This window comes from Phaethon lepturus, unplaced genomic scaffold, assembly GCF_000687285.1.
Source record: "Phaethon lepturus isolate BGI_N335 unplaced genomic scaffold, ASM68728v1 scaffold20073, whole genome shotgun sequence".
Taxonomy (NCBI): Eukaryota; Metazoa; Chordata; class Aves; order Phaethontiformes; family Phaethontidae; genus Phaethon; species Phaethon lepturus.
This window is the reverse complement of record NW_010531607.1, coordinates 62,010-82,968: the sequence shown is the minus strand read 5'-3', so window position 1 is coordinate 82,968 and position 20,959 is coordinate 62,010. Positions and strand designations below refer to the sequence as shown.

Here is a 20,959-nt window from a genome sequence, read left to right as displayed (position 1 = left end):
AAGAATTACCCTTTACTCCTCCCAGACTTCTGATGTCCTTCCAGAAGCCTGGTGTTGGCATTGGTGGCTGCCAGGCTTCTGCTCAGGCCAAGTATCCATTAAAAGCCAGTAACTTCTCCCTCCCCCTAATACCCAATAAGTTCGCTGATGAATCCAAATCCATAGTCATTAGCTCTGATTTTTCTAATAACAGTGAGTGGACACATAATATCCTTTATTTCTTGCCAGCTACCTCCTCTTTGGATAGATTTCTTATGGTGTGGAAGCTGAAGACACAATGCAGAGCTTACAAATTTGTAGGCCATGCGGAAGCAGTGACCAGTGTACAGTTCTCGCCAGATGGGCAACTGCTTGCTTCAGCTTCTCAAGATCGTACTGTCAGACTATGGATTCCTTGCATGTAAGTATAACTGGGCAATGCTGGCTATGTGTTTCATTAATGTGTAATGTGACTATTGGAGTCTTTACCCAAGAAAAGTTTCTATTTTCTTCCCACATTCCTGATCTTCAACAGAAACAGAGATTGGGGAGCACAAGCAACACAGTTCTTTACTGTGTTACTCTGTTCTTTACTGAATATTCTGTAGTTTCAAAAGAAAACTATAGCAATTCAGAGGTCATAATTTCATGTGTGTAGGACAATACTTGGTAGTATTTCTCTGTCTTAAATGGTGTATTTCCCTTAATAAGATTGCATGGCTGCACTTCATTTTGGGGAGACATGTGATGAAGGAAACAAAAAATAGCATTTTTTGAAAAATATTTTAAATTGACTTGCCTTCTTAGGCTGTTCTCACGTAGTAGTGATTACGAGCTATTCAGAATGATCTTAGAAAGAGTGGTGCTACTTTAACTTTTAAGAATTTTGTAGATTACTGTATCAAAAAATATAAAAAATTCTCTTTCAAAAACTGTATGGAGGATAATGCTGCTAATTAATTGCACTGTTCTTTATGTATTAATGTAATATTAAATATACTAACTGTAAGGCCTGTTATTCTAATAATTAATATTGAAATAAGGCAGAAAATATTGACAACACTGAGATTTAGCCTGTATATGTTGCTTTTCATTTGGATAAGATTCCAAATATGCTAATTTTGAGTTTTATGGGGATTTAAACTCTTTCAGTTTAATGTAACTGGGGTTTGTGCCTTGTGGGGGTTTTTTGTTTGTGGTTTTTTTCCCTCTAGTCATGGAGAGTCATCGGTACTGAAAGGTCATACAGCATCTGTTCGTAGCGTGAGCTTCTCAAATGATGGCCACTTTCTAGTTTCAGCATCCAATGATAAATCAATAAAAATATGGAGTGTTCACCATCAGCGCCTTTTGTTTTCCCTATTCCAACACACTCACTGGGTTCGCTGTGCCAAGTAAGCACTGTTTTTACTATCTTTGTAAAGAAGCAGAACTTGCTGCTTTTATTTCCCAGGGCAGAACTAAGAGAAGAAAAATCTGTGAGTGATAAATAATGATATATCACTAATAATAAAATTTTAATACATTAGTCTTATTAACATGTTTTATACATATCTCCTAGTTGCAGTCTGAAAGCATGCTCAGTGTTAATATGTGTATATATTAAATCTGTTGCTGGGTGTTAATTCTTTTACTTTAAAGGACACATAGGATCTTCTGTATTTATTTTCAGTCAGTATCCTGTCTTTCCCCAGTCTTGTATGTTTCTGTGCCGTATTAGCTTACTTCACAGCATTCACTTGTTCCTAGATTTATTATGCATGGTATGGGTTTTCTCAACTATTCTTGGAACAGTAGTGGCATAAAAGAATGGTCATGAGTCAAAATGAGTTAAGCTTACGTAATTGGAAAAGGTAAAAGAAATGGCCTTTGTACTGCAAGTTAAGATTTGCACTCTATTTAAAGGCAGGGCTGCTCTTCAAAGACAAGAAAAGATTGTTCTTTGCTGCTTTCCCCCCTCCCCCCTTTCTTCCATATTAATGGAAAATCTGCAGCTAAGAAAGGCCTGATTTAAACCTCTTGAGAAAAATTTAGTACTAGTGAAGTGCAGAGCTTTGCAAAGTTCCAAAGTATCTGATCACTGAAAAGAAAAATAAAAGCTCTAGGAAATTGTATGTGAAAGTTCTTGAACACTGTTCTAATGTCCTTGTGCAGTTGCTCAATATGAGAAGTGATAATGATTGGCAAAATTATAGACAAATCAATTTTCCTGTTTTAAAAACCTAGTGTAGGAATAATCATGAATGTTTTGCTGACAACTTGTAAGTCTAGAGAGAACTCGTAGAAGAATATATATGTAGGTTAAAATTGAACACAAGGTTCTACTGTGTCCTCTTTGTCTTTTTGCCTGTAGTTTTCTATAATAATCTCTTTGGCATGTGAAGTGACAACCTTAGGTTGCTGTTACCTCCCTCTCCCCCACAAGCTCTTGCTTGTGGCTTGGTTTTTAATTGTAATTGATTGTGAAATGGAGGGGGGAAGACTGAGGGGAGAATCTCTTCGGTTTTATTGTTCTGTGAGGAATGTGAGAAATTCAAACATCCTTTGAATGTTATCCACTTTAATTCCAAAGAGGCTCTCTTGGTTCTGGTGTTTTGCTACTTATGTCGCTAATGCTACTCTAGGTAGAATCAGTTGTTTAGTAATGTATATACACTTTCATGTTCCAGATTTTCACCTGATGGAAGACTAATAGCATCTTGCAGTGAGGATAAATCTGTTAAGATCTGGGATACGAGAAATAAAACTTGTATTGATAGCTTCTTAGATTATGGAGGGTAAGTGTTACTAGAAAAAAAGGAGAAATGTAAATGTGTAATTTTAATGAGATCAAATTCGTGTTTTGTAGTATTAACATCTATATATGTTATATGTGAAAACTTCTACCACCCATGTAAACTAAAATAATTAACTTCACATTTTTCTAAAGAGGTTAACTGTCTGAATTTACCCAGCTGTTTTCCAACAGTCAAGAAAAAAGCCAGAAGTCAGATTGTTCTTTGATTTTTGAACATTTTCATGTTTTTTCCTCTGTCTTGATAATAATAATAATATTTGATATTGGATGCTTCAACAAGAAGAGAAGTTTAAGAATTCTCCACTTGTTGATGAAGACAGTATTCTGTTAGCTTCAGTAACTTGCCTTATTTAGGTTTAGAAAATACTTGGTTTTACTTCTCTGCAGTTTTATTAAACATCTTGTAACCACAGCTTTAACTAACAAATGCAATGGAATATTAATCTTGTATATGTGCTTTGCTAATTTCATGGCTTCCATCTCTGTCCTTTTTCCAAGCTAAAAGGTTGTTATAGCTAAATATTCTGTTCTTAGAAAAAATTATTTTACTTTCTGCTTACAAACTCTTCGCAGCACTTTATTCTAGGATCTTTGTACCCCAACGCAGACTGTGAAGGTTTGAGTTAGGACAATTATACTATCTTTTTAACGAAAGCCAGATTATACAGTCTGATTTATCATGCCCATCTTGCTTTCTTATGGTTCTTTCAGTTGCATGAAGTAAGGTATTTGAGTTTCCATACATGTGGATTCCACACAAGCTTGTGGAAACTCAGTGTTAATACTGTGTTTTTTACACACACAACCCCAAATATTTCTATGGAAACACATAATGAATCCATTTTCATTAATTATATTTAGATTTGCAAATTTTGTGGATTTCAACCCGAGTGGTACATGTATAGCTTCTGCAGGTTCCAATCATACGGTCAAACTCTGGGATATTCGAATGAACAAGCTATTGCAGCATTACAAAGGTAAAAACAATGTAGTTTGTTACATTTTCTTTGGAATGGAGCTGTTTGCAATGAGATGTGATTTATTTCGATTATACGATTTCATTCCTTACTGGGGAAGGTGGGCAAACACGACATGCTGGCATTTTTAAGTAATTTTATTGTAGTCTAGCAACCCTAAAATCTGAATCCTGATTATTCCTATGCAATGCTTCTATTATTTTTTTGGAACAGAACTAAGCAAATACTTTGGAGAGTCTGCTATGCCCCAACACATTGGTTGTTTTTCCCTTAAATGAAGTAGGTTGTTCTTTGGGAAGTAGAAAAGAGTGAAGACATAAATGTACATTTTCTGTTAGTAGATATCTACAGTCTTTGAATATTGTTTTCTGTAAATTAGTTCACAGAGCAGGGGTTAATTGTGTATCATTCCATCCTTCTGGTAACTATCTTATCACTGCGTCTACTGATGGTACCCTTAAGATTTTGGACCTCTTAGAAGGAAGACTTATTTACACTCTTCATGGACACAAGGTATGCACAGTAATCCTATGTAAATGGAGACCTTAATAGATTATTCAGTATCTTTTCACAGGGAAAGTGACATATATGTCATTGTGTGTTGTATTTTGCAACTTGTAGATAAACTTTAGTGGACAGCAAAGTGTTGTGTTAACATACCTTGTCACAAGTGCATAAGGAAATGCATCCATCTTACCTATGATCATGCAGTTAATCTGTCACTATTGTATGCGTGCTTAATGTTAAGTAATAGATCATATTCCGAATTAATTAAAAATTCACTCTTCTGCTTGTCAAAATCAATTATTTTGCACATTAACCTTTTTATCTATTGAAAACAGTGCTTTCTAAGGGGGGAAGCTTATGGAAGATAACTCTTGGGAAGAATGGCAGACATTTTCTCCTTTTTGTCTTAATGCAAAACAAACCATAGTTTTGATTATGAATCACTTTAACACATTGAATAATGTCATATATATTTGATAATTTTTCATTGCAGAGTTAAAGCATAAAATCTAAGGGAAATGCCAATATTTTCCTAGTGTTGATTGTAGTAATTCTAATGCAGCGTCTTGCAAAGAAGTGCAATACTAACTCTTCAATCAAGTTGTTTTGCAAAAAAATCGCTACAAACAAATTGTTTCTTATTTTATTAAAATTAAAAAATCTATTTATATTAGATAAGGGCATAAGTGTTTTTCTCTTTGCATTAAAATACCATGATTACAGTGATAGCATAATTTTACTCTATGTTAATATTTTTTTCTTTCAGGGACCTGTACTTTCGGTGGCTTTTTCAAAAGGTGGTGAAAAATTTGCCTCAGGTGGAGCAGATGCTCAGGTCTGTGGTATTGTGTCTTTCAATTAAATGTCTTAATGTTTGTTATAGTGGATATGAGTTAAATATAGTATGTCATAGTAACATGCTAATTACAGTATGTTGATATGCGTTCTGTCTAGTTGTGTGTTATATAGACTTTGTTTAGCCTAAAGTTAAATTTGAGGAGAAAAATGCTAAATACGTAATTTAAAAACTTGATCTTAACTACTCTCAGTTGGAAGTTAAGATGAGAAGACCACAATACTAGCCACTTATGTTTCACGTACTAAAATAATGTTTTTTTTAAATAAAACTATTTTAACTATTGCGATTTAATGTCAACAAAGTAGTTGTGTTGTAACTAGTATTAATGCCTACATGCTCCATTAGTCTTTCACTTCTTTTAAAGTCATTACTCTGTAATTGTGAAGAATTAAGTTGCACCACTGGGAAAACTTTGGCTAGAATTGGAAAAAATCTTGTGTTGGCTTTGCTAAATTACATTGGTGAAACAGCAAAGTACTGGATTTCATACAGGGAAGAGTTGTCTGAGCATTTAAAACAAAATATTATTTTAAATTAAACAGCAAATCATACAATCAATCATCTGCTGTGATGAATCTCATAATTACAAAAATACTATCAAGATTGGAATCATCTCTATCAGGTCTTTACATTCTCCAAAAAGAAAGAACTTTTGTAGCCCAAGGCTTGGAGTTTCACAGTCTGCAATATTGGTTAATATTAGTTTTTTTTATTGTTTCCTGTTATAAAAAGCTAAAAGCTCAATGTAGACACAGAAAGCCACGCTGTAGAAATGAACATATTTTGAATTTGCCATAAGTCATGTCTATGTTCTGTTTTGTGGAGTCTGAAATATGTTTCAGCTAGTAACAGAGACAGTCTTGGAAAATAATAAATGCTTTTCAATTAAAAACTTAAGTATCATTAGAAAGAATACAGTCTTTCTGGTTTTTACTTGATCCTTCTGGTAGCACACTTTCTAGAATTCCTTGAAAGCACTCAAAGAAAAAAATAAAAATTGATTTTTATCACAAGGCATTAGTAAGAAACAGTGCCAAGACTTACCATTATTGGAAAAGTAAAAGTATTAGCAAACTTCCAATATTAACTTTCCAAGCAGAAAAACCCAAAACAATAACAAGGAAAAGATACTTATTCCTTGAGCCACTAGTCTAATCTTATTTTCCGTACAAAAGTTTTTTTAATGAGAGTTTTTCAGTTCCAAAATGAAACTTTGATTCCTAGGTAATCCTGAATTTTTGACCTTACTATTAATGAGTAATTTCTTTTTAATTTTATGACAATTGCTGTATTATACTTAACTTGAGAGGAAGTGCAATGCATGTATTAAAGTAGGTCACATGAAAGAAGATCAATCTGGGAAGCTACAATGATGGCAAGGACCTACAGTATTAAGCCAAACTCCCAAATAAATGCCAGCATACCCTAGGAATGCCTGTCTTACTGCAAGCTTCCTTTGAATTTGGGGCCCCACGAATGACACGCGTGTTCAGCGCATTCATGTCATTGCCTTTCTCCTTGCTCTGACTCCATGCTGTAGAGCTGGTGGCATGTGGGATCATGGAGTGAGTAGGTATCGTAGCGGAAAATCTGTGAGATGACTCGTGTTTCTCAGTGGTTTGGTATAGTGGTTTCATACTGAATGCACGAGAGGAAAAATCCAGTTTCATCAGGAAGTGCTTTCTTAGGTAAATGTTGAATTAAAAAAGTAGTCATGAATCCTGGTTTTATTTACCTTTCAGAAAGGCACGTTTTTATCTGTTGAAGTGTCTTGGTTTAGCCCACCTAAACACTAGCAATTGCTGTATCACTCAGAAACCCTCTCCCAGCTGAGAAAGGGAAATGGGGGAAAAGAAGGAAACTCATGGGTTGACATAGGTTGAAATAGAAACAGATTTAATAAAACCATAAAACTAATATTAGAACTAACGCAAGATAAAATACACAGAGTTATACTCAGCCCATATAGTGGCCGCGGGCTGTGCACGCCCCGCAGCAAACGCTGGTTGGCGAACAGTGCGAGCAGCAGAGCTCCGGCGCAGGGAGAACCAGCCTCGGGAGCAGGGCAACAGGTGAGACCCTCCGGGGTGGCAGCCACTGAGGGAGAAAGAGAGCCGTTCCCAGCAGACTCCCCAGTTTATGGTGAGAGTGACATTTATGGTATGGAATACTTCTGTTGGCCAGCCTGGGTCAGCTGCCTTGTCCTCCATTCTTCCTAGCTTTAGCACCTGGCTATCTCAGGACTGCTAGAGGCCTTGATTGCTATGGAAAACCGCATACTACGCCTGGCCATGAACTAAAACAAAGTGTCTTATAAACTTTGTTTTCACGGTAACAGGTGCTGCAGTCGTCTTAGAAATGCAGTTTTCCTGAAGAGAAAACTGATTTTACGATTCTGTCACAGCAAAACCAGAACATGAAATTTTTCCCTTTTTTCTTGTGAATGTTCTGGTGGGAGAGGGCTACATATTTTGCTGTAACTTTCGCTTTTGTATTGTAAGTTTTAACATGTGCAGTGCTAACCATTGTGTGGTAACTGCCTATGTATATATCTTTATCTGTAGTAAACATAAGAACATTCTTCAATGTCCATTTTCTGCTGGTGTATACACACGTGTACTGAACAAACATCCTTTTTTGCTGACGTGTCCACAGCCCTCTTCCAGGTCTGCCAGGAGAATAGTTGTAGGATCTCTTCTCAACTCACTGTGATAGAATTAAGTTGGTTTGCTGTAAATGTAGGGTGTATTCATTTGAAAAGTTCTGCTGGCAGATTGGCAATGTCAAGCTGATGAGCTGAGGCTGGCCATAAAACTATAATTTTCTATCCCTCATGCAGTATCCAAAAGATACTGTCTGTCCACAGTATGAGTTGGACGCAGCTGATTCATTGTAAGTTTACCACTGATTACTTGCTCTACACACATATTATTTCAAGACTATTACATTTTCAAACAACAGATAAAATCTGGTTTTCTTCCATCAAAGAAGGAAAACCAGTGTCTCTGCTTCTAGTTTCAAGTTTCTTTCTGGTTGGTGCAGAGCCAGCTGAAATCTTTGTTCAAAAGCACATTAAGTATTTGAAACAAGCCCTGGATAATTCTTTTGTTTCTTTCTGTTTGCTTCTTTCCTCAATCAAAAAAACCACAAATATGTAGACTTCTGAAGTTCATGTTCTTCACACTTCTTGGCTATATGTGCACATGACAAATTATTTCATTTACTTGCTTCCATGGAAGATGTAATACCTTTTATTCTTATTTGTAAGTGAAAGAGCAAAGTTATACCTGTTCCTTTGGAAGGAATTAAGGAACAGCCTGTGCTGTTAATTCAGTTTTTACCATATAGAAGACAGAGCATTGTGTGTAGTGACTGCCTTGGTGTAAAGGGAAATACTTCCTTATGGAATTAACTATTATTCTAAGGTTGTGGGTAGTTGCTTTTACACTACTTGTGTTGCAGTTGAGATACTCAAGCCATGTACGGATGTTTCCATGCTGGTTTTGCTCTTACTAGTTTTGTTACCGTAATGATGAAGCTGCATTCAGTGGCATTCCAATTTAGAGCAAAATGGAATATATTTAGAGCTCGAGCAGCTCAAATGCTCACCACTGATGAAAGGTTTTACTTGTTTACAATGCCCTGGTTTACACTTAGTGCTGAGCCAGTTCACGTTACTAAACCAGCAGAAAATTAGCCTGAGAAAATGGGGAAAAGACACATAAAAAATATGAATAACTTTATGCTGGATTGGATGATGGAGGTAGTGGAACTACAGAGCTGAGAAGAGGAGGGAGAGAAAGCAGAACCTCCCTTTTAGAGCACAGTGAGCTGCTGTGGATCAACTAATCTAACATCTAACTGTCCTGCAAGTGCCAGGTTCTGAGGCAGCTTTTTATAGTTTATACTGAGATCCATACATCCCATTTTCACTGTTACTAATGTCTGAGTTAATCTGGGTCCATCTTTATTGGTGCACTGTGTCTCCCAGTGTGTATTTAGGGTCTTCCGCTCAACAGAGTCATGAAAGATGTTGAACCTAAAATGAACTTGTAACAATGCAGCTACTTGCAAATAGATTAAAAATATGATTTAGTCTGCTTGGAATTTCTGTGAACAAATCTGTGATGTGTTCAGTATTTCTGAAAAATACTTGGTTGTCAATATTTTTGGCTGAACAGGCAAGTAATTTTAAGTCAGATCATGGTCCCATCTTTGTTTCCTCTAATTTAGGGAGCAGCTATAAAAATCAACATTGGACTTTTGGAAACTGCCATCTTCTAAGTGTTATGAACTGCCTTTTTATTTTCTTTTTTCCCTTAGCACTTAAAGTAACAAAGATGACAGGGATCATGTAAACTTGTGGTAAACTTAATTAAATTACTCACATATACAATTGTTTTGTGACATGAGAGCAACATCGTGCATTATGATTTTGTTTCCTGGTCTATCCTTGAGGCTGGATAGACCTTCTGCTGTCTTACCTCTGCATTCTACTACCTTACTTCTGCATTTGACCATGGTATGACTGTTGTATACTGTTTCTGTCTTGAATGTAATTGGACAAGGTTCAGAAAACAGATGCCTGTTGCTAAAACACTGGAACGAGGTGCTTTAGAGTTCTGTGGAACTTTGTCATTTCTCTTATCCCCTCAAACTTCCTTGTTTGACCTGCAAGCTTTTTTAGGGGACAGAAATTTGATAGTATATGACCCCTTGATTTGGTGGAAGAATTACAGTCCAGTCCAGTGGGACAGAAGTTTGCTTTGGTTTATGATTATTGAGACACCTTTTAGATACCTTTTTTTTTTTTAAAAAAAAAAGATTGAACCACATCTATTAGACTTGAAGTACAAGATACTCTGGGGAAGTGCCTGTGTTATAGTAGAGATCAGACTAAGTGATGACAGCAGGCTCATTCAGATGTCATGATCTGTTAGTAATAACAGACTTCACTGAATAGGTTTTGAGTAGTTACTGATAGGATGATTTCTTACAGGTTTTGCTATGGAAAACCAACTTTGATTCGTTTGATTATAAAGAAGTTCTTAAACACCATATTAGAAGAACCCATATTGATGATCCTCCTCATCTTCTTGATATTTACCCAAGGTCACCTCATCTCCATGATGAAAAACTTCAGTCAGTTGAGGTGAGTGCAATAAGTACCCTAATAAAGGAAACCAGAAGCTTTTGTAAACACTGTCTAGCATCTCTAGTTAAATGTGTTCTGTGTATGCCAGAAAACTTTTTGTTGTTATGTATAATACTTTGGAAGCAACTATAACTTATGAATCCACATTAAGGTTACTAGGCTAACTGATGCTGTCAGATTTATCCTGGTGAATTCCTTTCATGCTTCTTGTGTATCTGTACTCTACATCTGATTTAAACAAAACATAGGTGACAGTCTGGTTTCTGAAGTAACATGGCAACTGTTACAGAAGGTATCTGAATATTCAGTGAGTGTTAAGATACCTCTCAAAATAATTCATTATAAGCAGGACAAGGTGGCATTATTACTGAAAGTCAAATACTTGATTGTCACAAGTTGTCGCTCTTTCCAAGACCTTTAGGTATTGTGAGAAGATCTTGATATCTAAAAGTTTAGAAAGCCTCTCTAGGCTAATAGTGTGTTTTATGTCAGTATATAATCTGATTTCCTGGTGATTTCATTCTTCAGCTACTTTACTGTCAAACCTTCTAACACGCAACCCATGGAAATATTGGGGATTAGGGAACTGAAGTGAAATGTCAAATATTCTGTGTCAGTATTTGGAAAATCCTGTGTTTGTCAGGTTGTCAGAAAGCTATGCTAAATAGGTGAATAGTACTATGCCTTCAACAAGATCATTGTTTGTGCTAAAACTCCAGGGATGTATCTGTGACTGTCCTTGGTAGATCTGGCTAGTTTCTGCATTGTGATTACCTATACTTTTATCTCTTCTTTAAAGGCACTCTGGAGAATATCAGTGTCCAAAAGCTGTATCTGATGTAAATCCAGGAATGTTTTGGTTGCTGTCATGTACTGATAGAGTACTATAGAAATTCACTATTACCTGTTTTTGTTCATATGAAATGCAGATACTGCTGCCATGGCATTTGTTTCCTGCTTAGACTTTTAAAACATTGAGATTTGAGGATATTGAGCTTTTTTGTGTGTGTATGCAATATGAATATATATGCAATATGAATAGTATAAAGATTGAAAATATTTTGATGGAGGCAGGACACCCTGGTAGGATCCATCACAAGTATTAGCATGTGTCTGGTTCTGTTGTCAAGTTGGATGTGAAGCTTTCTGATGCTTAGTATTTTGGTCAGAACAAGAGCAGGACAACTGCATGTATGACAAGATTCATAAACAAACTTGTGTGCCAGACTCATATTCATTGTAAGGTCTATGAATGAAGTTACATTTACTGGTAGCATCCTTCAGTATAGGTAGTCAGTGCTGGAACAAAGTCAGTCACAGCATTTGCCAGCAGACTGAAACCACTCTTGCTTCGTCAACAGTTTGCTCCAAGACCTGTTCAAATTGCACTCAGTTATAACACGTGCTAAACAAACACAGTAGCTTATAGCTGCAAGGCTCAGTTGATTTCTTTTCAGGTCAACTTTTTCAGACCTCTGCTGCTCAGATGCAGGATATGAAGGATATATCCTTGCCTGGCAAGGATATTAATAGTGTCTAAAGCAATTTTCCAGATTTCCCCCCCCCCCCCCCATCTCTGGTCCCAGGTAGTTGGTGAGCTCTGGAAAAGTATTAATGAGTCCAGGCTAAAGTTAAACTAAGGCTAGGAAGCACCTCATTACCAATACTGAAAAGGCACATAAAGGAAACTTGATAGTTGAATGTCAAAAAATTATTTATCAGTTAGCTTTAACAGATTTTGCTTAACCTAATGTCTGCACTTCTTCATGGCAGTAACATTTGTAGCAGCTTATAGGCTTCTGAGTTAGCTGCACCATAGTAGTGAAAGGGCTCTATGGCTTTGTCATTTGTTGTAGCAAAGTTTTGGACTCTTGTCATATATTTTTCTGTCCTGATTTCAGGATTTTAAGAATAAGGTTGCTGTGTTTAGTTTTATATTAACATCACATCATCTATAGAATATCTTGCTCTCAAATAAACATGAAGTATATTATATTCTTTGAGACAGAACAGTATCTGATAGTTACAACAAAACTGATATTACTGTAATGTACTACATTTTTGTATTTGTAAATTAAATAATATAACAATAATAATGATTAGGATCTCTTTTGCAGCTTATTTTCAGAATTAATGTAATAATATAATAGTTTAGACAGTGTTAAAGTGAAGTTACAAAGTTTTGCTGCTTCCTATGTCTTTTCTTTTTTTCACTGTCCCCCCTGTCTGCCTCAACAAAAACTATGGGTTTTTTGTTGTGGCAAGGAAGAATGGACCTCACCATCTGGACTGAGACATAATTTATCCAGACAAAACTAGTATTAGGTTACTACCAGCAGTAACATGCTTTAGTGGCACTAACTATGCTTGAAATTTTTCTTCATTTCATCTTCTTAAATATTTCTTCCTCTAACTGAAAAAAGCAGCATTTCTAGCCCTGCTGTGCTATGCTGTACTCTGGAGAAGAAAAAAAAAAATTTTGTCCATCTTCAGTTAAAAAAAACATCCTTTTTTTTTTTTTTTAACATCCCAACCTCTTTTTAAGCAACAGGCAATAGAGAGAATTTTATAGAATCACAGAATCATTAAAGTTGGAAAAGACCTCTAAGATCATCAAGTCCAACCGTCCACCCACCATCACCAAGCCCACTAAGCCATGTCCCTAAGTGCCATGTTTACATGTTTTTTGAACACCTCCAGTGATAGTGACTCCACCACCTTCCTGGGCATCCTGTTCCAATGCTTGACCACTCCCTCCGTAAAGAAATTTTCCCTAATATCCAATCTAAACCTCCCCTGGCACAACTTGAGGCCATTTCCTCTCGTCCTATTGCTTGTTACTTGGGAGAAGAGACCAACACCCACCTCATCACAACCCCCTTTCAGGTAGTTGTAGAGAGCGATAAGGTCTCTTCTCAGCCTCCTCTTCTCCAGACTGAACAACCCCAGTTCCCTCAGCTGCTCCCCGTAAGACTTGTGCTCCAGACCCCTCACCAGCTTCGTTGCCCTTCTCTGGACACGCTCCAGCACCTCAATGTCCTTCTTGTAGTGAGGAGCCCAAAACTGAACACAGTATTCGAGGTACAGCCTCACCAGTGCCGAGTACGGGGGCACAATCACTTCCCTGCTCCTGCTGGCCACACCGTTTCAGCACTAGGCAGTTCCACTGCAACACCACCCTCATCTTTCTATGGTTCATCATGTTTCTAATATACCGAGGAGAGGAGGAACTCGGAGACATGTCCGAGGGAGCTTTTGGAGATCATCTAGTCTTGTTACCGATGGTACATCAAGTCAGCCATGGCTGTGTCTGGTTGCAAGGGGACCTTGGAGAGGGATGGCGATTCCCCTGTCTCTATTCTACTACAGCACAGCAATTGTAACGACACAGTTTTTCCTAGTATCTCATCTGTACCTCAGATAAAATGCAGAACTGCTTGCTTTCTGTTCATTTTCTTTTTCATGAGGAACAGAGCAAGATGATTGATCTTAACTAAAGTAACAGTATTTTAAGAGACTTCATAACATATGCAAGATTTACAGGCAGGCAGAGGCGGCAGTTCAAATATGAGATATTTAAAAGTGTAGATGACCTTTTAAGGTTTGCTACAAGCCACTACAATGTCATCTAGACACTTGAGATGTGTTGTAATACATTGCCCTGAGTTATGCTGAGCTGGCTAAATTTAGTGGAATGAAGATAGATTTCCTTAGGATAAAATTCAAAGTGGTACAACACAAAAAGTTCAACAGATGTACAGGTAGAACTCAAGAGGAAAATAATTCTGTCCATGCTTTTTAAATTCCTAATATTTTATGCCTCTTCAGATTTCTTACTGCTTTTGGATAGCTGTTGCTTCTCCATCCCTGCTTGCCTCAATGTGGCAAGGTCTCTGTTATTCCAGAACTTGATTCTGGGAAAATAGTACACATAAAATGGGGCTGGCTTTGCTCAGAATTTATTCCACTGGGTTCAGAGAGACAGTTGTAGTGTTTTCATACATCACCAGTTGGAAATGCTGTTTTGAACAAAACAGCTTGTACAAGGGCATTAAGAATTGCAGATATCACCTTGCTGTCAGGATAGTGAATTAAATGTGGAGCTGGAGTGTACTTTTTCACCTTTTCTCAGAACTTCTCCTTATTCACTTTTCAAAGAGTGAGTTATACACAGAGACAGTAATATTTAAGATACCTTCTGTTGTTTCTTCTTTCTCCCTGCCTACTTTTTTAAGCATAATTAACTTTTACAAGAAATTCCTTACTTGTATTGCCTCCTTTTCAGACCAGCAGTACCTGAATTTTAACACAGTGTTGAATTTAATGTTCTTGACTTATAAATCTTTACAATTATTGTCCAACTGTAGTGATCAATATGATTCTTGAATATTCAAGTAAGTAGAGGTTTAAAGCTTATAATGATTACAATTATTCAGAGAATTTGGAAATGTAAGGAGGTTACCTGTTCTTTGAAGGCGCCTACCTTTTCCCATTGACCATAGAGGTAATCTTGGGTGACCAGCTCAAATACAGGTGTCTAGCAGTATGTCTAAACATAGCTGAGATAAATCCCAGTCATTGCCTTTCTTCGAAATAAGGACCTTTTGGAGATATTTGGGAACAGTATCTTTAATCAGTAATGCAGTTTTAGTGCACTATAGTAAAAGAAATGCATTCCACTTGGTGACGGTTGTATTTCAGAATTTCCTGTGTTTGTACATAATTAATCTTTCAGATACTAGAGACCTTTTTAAAGTGGATGGAAGATAGAAATAACAGTTTCCTTTAAAACTATAGCATTGAGATTTGAACATATTAGATGTGTAGAGTTTATATCTTGAGCCTGAAAAGCTACTGTTGATTTAGTTTCATCTTAAAATTTTCAGTGTAATTTCCATTGTAAATATTTTCTTAGAGGAAGGAAATCCAAATATACGCTAGGTGGCAGTAGAAATAAGAATATATGGCTCGCTTGAGGGCTCTAGCCTAGCACAAACAATGGTGTTTAATCAAACTGAGATTTGTATCTTAGTATGTTTGGAGAGACTATTTCACAGCTAGCTACATCACTTTCCTAGAAAATACTTTGTGTGAGTCATTTAAAACTTCCTCTTTTAATTTTATTAAGTTTTAGTGTTTTGCTATAACACCAATGTCTTATGAAATTCGTTAAAAATAAAGTGAAGGGTGTGTTGGGGTTTTTTTTTTTTTTTTAGATTGGATATACTTTATTAAAATCAACAGAGGAGTATCTGTAGGGGAATAATCATTTACTTAAAGCATATGGCTGAGAATCACATACTTGCTTGGGCCTGCTCCTTTTGTTCCTCCCTTAGTTCTCTGTCCTAAGCAGGGCTGTTTGAATACTTCCTACTGTTCAGTATTTCAGTAGCATCACTGGTCACTGTTAATTGCAGATTTTGAGTTAGCTGTCTTAGTAAATCCATTTCAAACTAGTACTTGTAACTTCATTTTTATTGATTTGTCATACAGCTGAACTTCTTAATACTTGCACCTCTTGTGGTAGGAATCCCCTGAATTAGTTTTGGGTGATGAATGTTTATGAAATATAAATTATATTTCTCTAATAAATGCATATCTGGATTGTCTTTCTGTATTATATGATTGCATTTGACATGCTTGGAGGGTAACATCCTACCTTTATTTTTACAAATTTTAAAGCCTGTTTCCAGTCCCTAGTGAATAGTTGTGCCTTAATGAAGCAAGTGGTCCTTTTTATTTCAGTCTTACTTCTTTTTCTGTACTGGTGCTGAAATAATAATGTTATAATTAATTTTCAATAGGTCAACCCTACCTTTGATGTGACTAATACACAAACACTTGACCCACCTGTCATAGAAATTAGTTCCTCTTCATCTTTCAGTACTCCGGTAAGTTGCCTTCTGAGAGGGGGAGGAAAAAAAAAATTAAAAAAAAAAAGAAAGGGTATGGGTTAAACTAACATGCTATTGGAAATGAGCTCTTTCTGTCTACATGAACGAAATATATGTTTTAACAATTGCTGACTGCTCAGAGCTCAATATCCTAATTTCTCAGTTTAAGCTTTCTTTCACAGTTCCCAAGGCTAACCAGAAGATGGTGTAATAGCAAAGCTTTCACATTATACTAGTAATTTTACCTATATACTAAGCAGAAATTCTAATTATAAGCCAAAGCTATTTATATCTAAATATTACTGTTAGTTATTCTCAAACACTTTTTGTAACTCTGTCTTTATCTGCAAATAATGGGAAACCTAAAGAATAGTTGCCTCATTGATAAAATTCCAAAAGTGACGTTTTAATTCTCCTCATAATACATCTAGTAGTTCTCCAGGAGAGGGGGGAAAAAAAAAAAAGTAACACATTTTAAGACAGAATCATAGATCCTTCTAGTGTTAGTTTTTCATATGACATTGGTATGGCATGTGGGAGGGAAAGGAAGGCAATGTTTTAACGGTAGTTTCGTAGGAGGGGAAATATGCTCTCCTGGTATGAAATCTAAAAGACGTACTGTTCTAGAATTAGAGTAAAATGAGAATTTTCTCTTTTAGCTCTGAATCTGTTCCTGGGAAGGCATAAATTGTATCTTCAGCAATTTTAGTTACCATAACAAGAGTTTGTGTGGCTGAAGGGTTAATATATATGAATAGGTAGCAGGTGTGGCTTCTGCTGTTCTATTTTGTCATGAATGCTTTATGAAAAGGTATGTTGTGGATGTACTTTATAATGTTCTTTAAGATCATTTATTGAAGATCATGACAGAGATTGTTGTCTAAGAGAAACCTTTTCTTCAAAACAAATCATCATATAATAACTTTTATTGAGAGATGGTAATTTCATATATTTTAAGGTTTAGCAGTTGTCATGTTGTGTTTTCACAATGGAACTATGTCTCTTTAAGATAACTTCTGTCAAAAGTAGTTTGCAGACTTACAGAAATCTCTTTAGTAGGCTTGACAAACAGTGGATTGTGGTGGATATAATTTATTGGCTACCTATCACTTTAAAATACTCTGTGTTCATTACTTCCTGATCTTAATACTGGTCACAGAATTCAAATGTATGGTTACACTGTCATTCTTTGTTACATACCTATAAACCTGCCAATCATTTAATCTTCTTCATTAGTTCTTTTGCTATGAGAGCAGTTTATAAAACTTTTTGCACAGAACTCATAGTAGAAATAAGTTGACCCACTAAAGACAGCATCCTTTTGATTTGCTAGTTGGCTGCCTTTATAAAAGTTGGTCTTCATTACAAAAATTTTGCTTCAGAATACATGCCTTTTGACTGTGTCAGTAATGACTATATTCCCCACTCTCACCCCCCCATTATCTGGATCTCCTAGTCACCATTGATTCTCACCTTTCTGCATTTCAACATTCACCATCTGCATCTCTTTTCTGTCTAGCAACATTTCTGTATCCTTGTTACTCAAACTAAAGCCTTGGGGACAACCGCTCGGTCCAAAACACCACTATTGACGCACATCTAGAAACCATGTTTTCTCTGCCACTAGCATCCTTCCTCCCCCATAGTAAGTAACACTTTCTCCAACTTTGCCAACCTGTCTGGTCCTCCCTGCTTTCTAATGTCAACTCATCTTCCAGTGTCACCTTCCTGTCCAGTTTCTGTCTGCTGCATTACCAGCTTCTGTTGTTTGTGAAATTACCACCTGTTTCTTAATCAGGCCATCCATCCAATCTCTTTGTGTCTTGCTTCCAAAGGGTTCTGGATCCCTTTTTCATCTTGGACCTTTTCATCTGAAGCTGGCTCAATTTTCCTAATGTATAGAGGCCCTCTCTACAGAGGCTTCATGTGTTCTTCATAAAAATCAAAGGGGGAAGGACAAATGCTGGGTTTTTTCCCATCCCACCTTCACAGCGAGATTTCATCTTGATACTGTTTGTCCTCACTTGAATGATACTGTGTTAGTTCATTATTTGTGGTTTGTTGTGGTTTTTTTTTTTTTATCCTCCTCTAACTTGAGGCTACCAACATTGTCTAATTCATCCTCCTCTCCCATCTGTCTCCCTGATTTCCAACCCCTCTGCAATGCTCTTTTTCTAGTGGTTATCAAAGACAGTATCACTGCACACTTCTTTCTTTTTTTTCCTGCAAAATTGTCAAGACCCATCTTAAAGCTGCTTATGGCTTTTTGGTCCTACTTCTACTCAGAGAATGTCATTCAAATACCTAAAAATCTTTGATCAGGTTGCCAGGTTAATTTACAAATGTCCTGTCTATACCTACTTATTGTTTTTGAAGTATTTTGTTCTAGCTTAAGCAGTTCTTCTGCCCTTCTGATACTTATAGGGAGAAAGATGCACTCTGCATTGACATACCTTTAAGAGTTCTTGTTCAATGTCTTTATCTATCACACATGTAACACAGTAGGGCCTTAAGGGTTATTTGCAAAACACCTTGGCAAGTTCCTGGACCACTGGAAATAGCTAGTCAACATATTTACTTGAGTTTTTCTACCAAATAAGAGAGATACAGCCTTTCTCGGATCACTGTCTCAAGTATTTAAAGACCAGATGCTGTGGGACAAGTAACAACATTAAAGCTTTTGTAGGATCTGTGATGAGTTCCCTAAAGATCCCTGAAATATCTTCAGGGAAACTGGAAGTCTGTACGAAACCTCGTAATGTTTTGTTGAATGGCTATCAAAATTCCTAATGATAAGTGGGCAAACTCCCATAGATCTTAAGCTACTCCAGGAAATAGGAGAAAGTGTTCTCCCTATTGAGAATCTCTTCTTCAGCTATTGGAACCGTGTCCTGTCCTATTGGTTATGGCAAATATGTTATCACTACCCCTAAGATGAACTTGTGGCAGAGCAAAAAGGTATTCCTTTTCTTCCCTTCTGTAAAGATTTGTTAATAAAAATGATAGAGCAGTATAGGTTGAGAGGGATGTCTGGAGTAATTTCATCTAACCTCTCCCTTAAAGCAAGGCCAACTTGGATCAGGTTCCTAAAGGCCTTGTCCAGTTCATTTGTTAATATGCCTAAGGATGGAGATTCCATCACCTCTCTGGGTGGCTTGCTCTAGTGTTTGACTGGTGAAAATACTTTTTTTTTTCATAATATATAGCTAGAATTTCCTATGTTCCAACATGTCTGTCGCCTCTAATTCTATCACAGTGGTCCTCTAGTAAGTGTCTAGCTCTGCCTTCTCTCTGTCTACCCATTAGCTGTTTGAGATGGCGGTAAGATGTCCCTGTAGCCTTCCTTCTTAAGGCTGAACAACCTGTTTCTCTGTCTTTTCTTGTATATCATGTGTTCCAGCTCCCTCACCATCTTGCTTGCCCTCCGTTGGACTTGCTCCAGGATGTCAATGTCTGTCTTTTATTGAGAAGCCCAAAACAGGATGCACAAGTCCAGATAATTAAGGTGCAGCTAAGTATCACTGTCGTCTATTTTTGACAACAGTCTGCCTGGGAAGATTTGAAAAACAAATTTTTAAAAATTTAACACTCTTGATTCTTTATTGTGAATCTAAAATGTATATTTAGATTTTTTCTTAGCAATTCATTTATATTTTGAGCTTTATCTGTATGAGGAAATACTGGTATTATCTCTTCCTCCCACTCCTCCTCTTCTTTTCAAGGAATTTTAATTTGCTGCTTCATCAAAGCCAACGATCCATAACAACTTCCACACTTAAAAATGCCTACTTATGTGGGTTTTTTAAATTTACTTGTATTTTCTTGCTTCAAGGATTAAGCCAAAATATGCAGGTATGAATGTTCTCATAGGGATTTTGCTAGAAAACACTTAAATTGTTAAACTCTCTGAACTCCAAACACTTTATCTTTTCAGCTTGTGTTCTAACTTAAAGCTGTAAGGCCAGTTCTTCTTTGAACATGGTGAAAAACCTGTTTTCATCTAAGATTCACACTGATGCAACTTCCTTTGTAAACTTAGTGAAGGGAATGCGCTCATTGTGTCCATGGAAAAACTTCCATGTAATCTTCAGTATGGGGACACTTTCTTTTAGACTACAATGACAAAAACATTAAGAATTCCTGTCTGTGTATTATTATTGTAAGGAAAATAGCTTTGAATTTGATTCATTTATTCAGTTCTGTACATTACTGAAACTGGTATAAAAACAAGCTATTTGTGCTTAACTGACTGGTATTTGTGTAATACTCTCACTTTTCCAATGGTAAGAGACTTCATGTTGCAGTTATTAAAAATGAAGTTGTTCTAGACTTTTACACTCTGAAAATGTTCATTGAATTGGGGTTAAGGTTTACGGGCTGGGGAGATGATATTTCTTCTTTCTATCTCACTGAAGACTGAGAAAGCATTACTGCTGCTCTGCCACTCCTTCTTATCCGTGTGTCAAACAGCTTAATATTGCCTTTGTTTTCTGAACTATTGAAAAGGAAAAATTGGAAGTCTTGTCTCCCTTTGGGACTATTTTCTTCTGTTTCATCCTCTGATTTTACTTGTAGTTTTGAGGGAGGTTGGGTTTTTTCAAGTCTGTAAGGCAAGACATTGGTAACCTCTGGTCCCTGATAAGCTGTTGGGAACAAGGGAAAGTTGATGATGTCTCGGTAGTTTTTACTGACAGCAGCAGGAAATCACTGTAGAGGCTCTCTAATGTTCCATCCCCTGACCTTGCTCATGTAAACAGGATTTGGAGGAAGCAAAGCAATGTACTGTAATCT

At 36.6% G+C, this 20,959-nt stretch overlaps 1 protein-coding gene across 1 annotated transcript in view; it reads left to right on the top strand.

Annotated features, from left to right (window-relative positions):
- The first annotated feature begins 233 nt into the window (after positions 1-233).
- The window catches only part of POC1B (POC1 centriolar protein B), a 45,370-nt gene continuing 24,644 nt past the window's right edge, over positions 234-20,959 (top strand). Inside the window, exons 1-8 of the mRNA XM_010284621.1 lie at positions 234-400; positions 1,194-1,373; positions 2,649-2,756; positions 3,638-3,753; positions 4,133-4,266; positions 5,027-5,095; positions 10,119-10,271; positions 16,079-16,165. Of these exons, the coding sequence (XP_010282923.1) occupies positions 255-400; positions 1,194-1,373; positions 2,649-2,756; positions 3,638-3,753; positions 4,133-4,266; positions 5,027-5,095; positions 10,119-10,271; positions 16,079-16,165 (993 nt within the window). The 5' untranslated portion in view covers positions 234-254. The remainder of the gene's footprint in view (positions 401-1,193; positions 1,374-2,648; positions 2,757-3,637; positions 3,754-4,132; positions 4,267-5,026; positions 5,096-10,118; positions 10,272-16,078; positions 16,166-20,959) is intronic.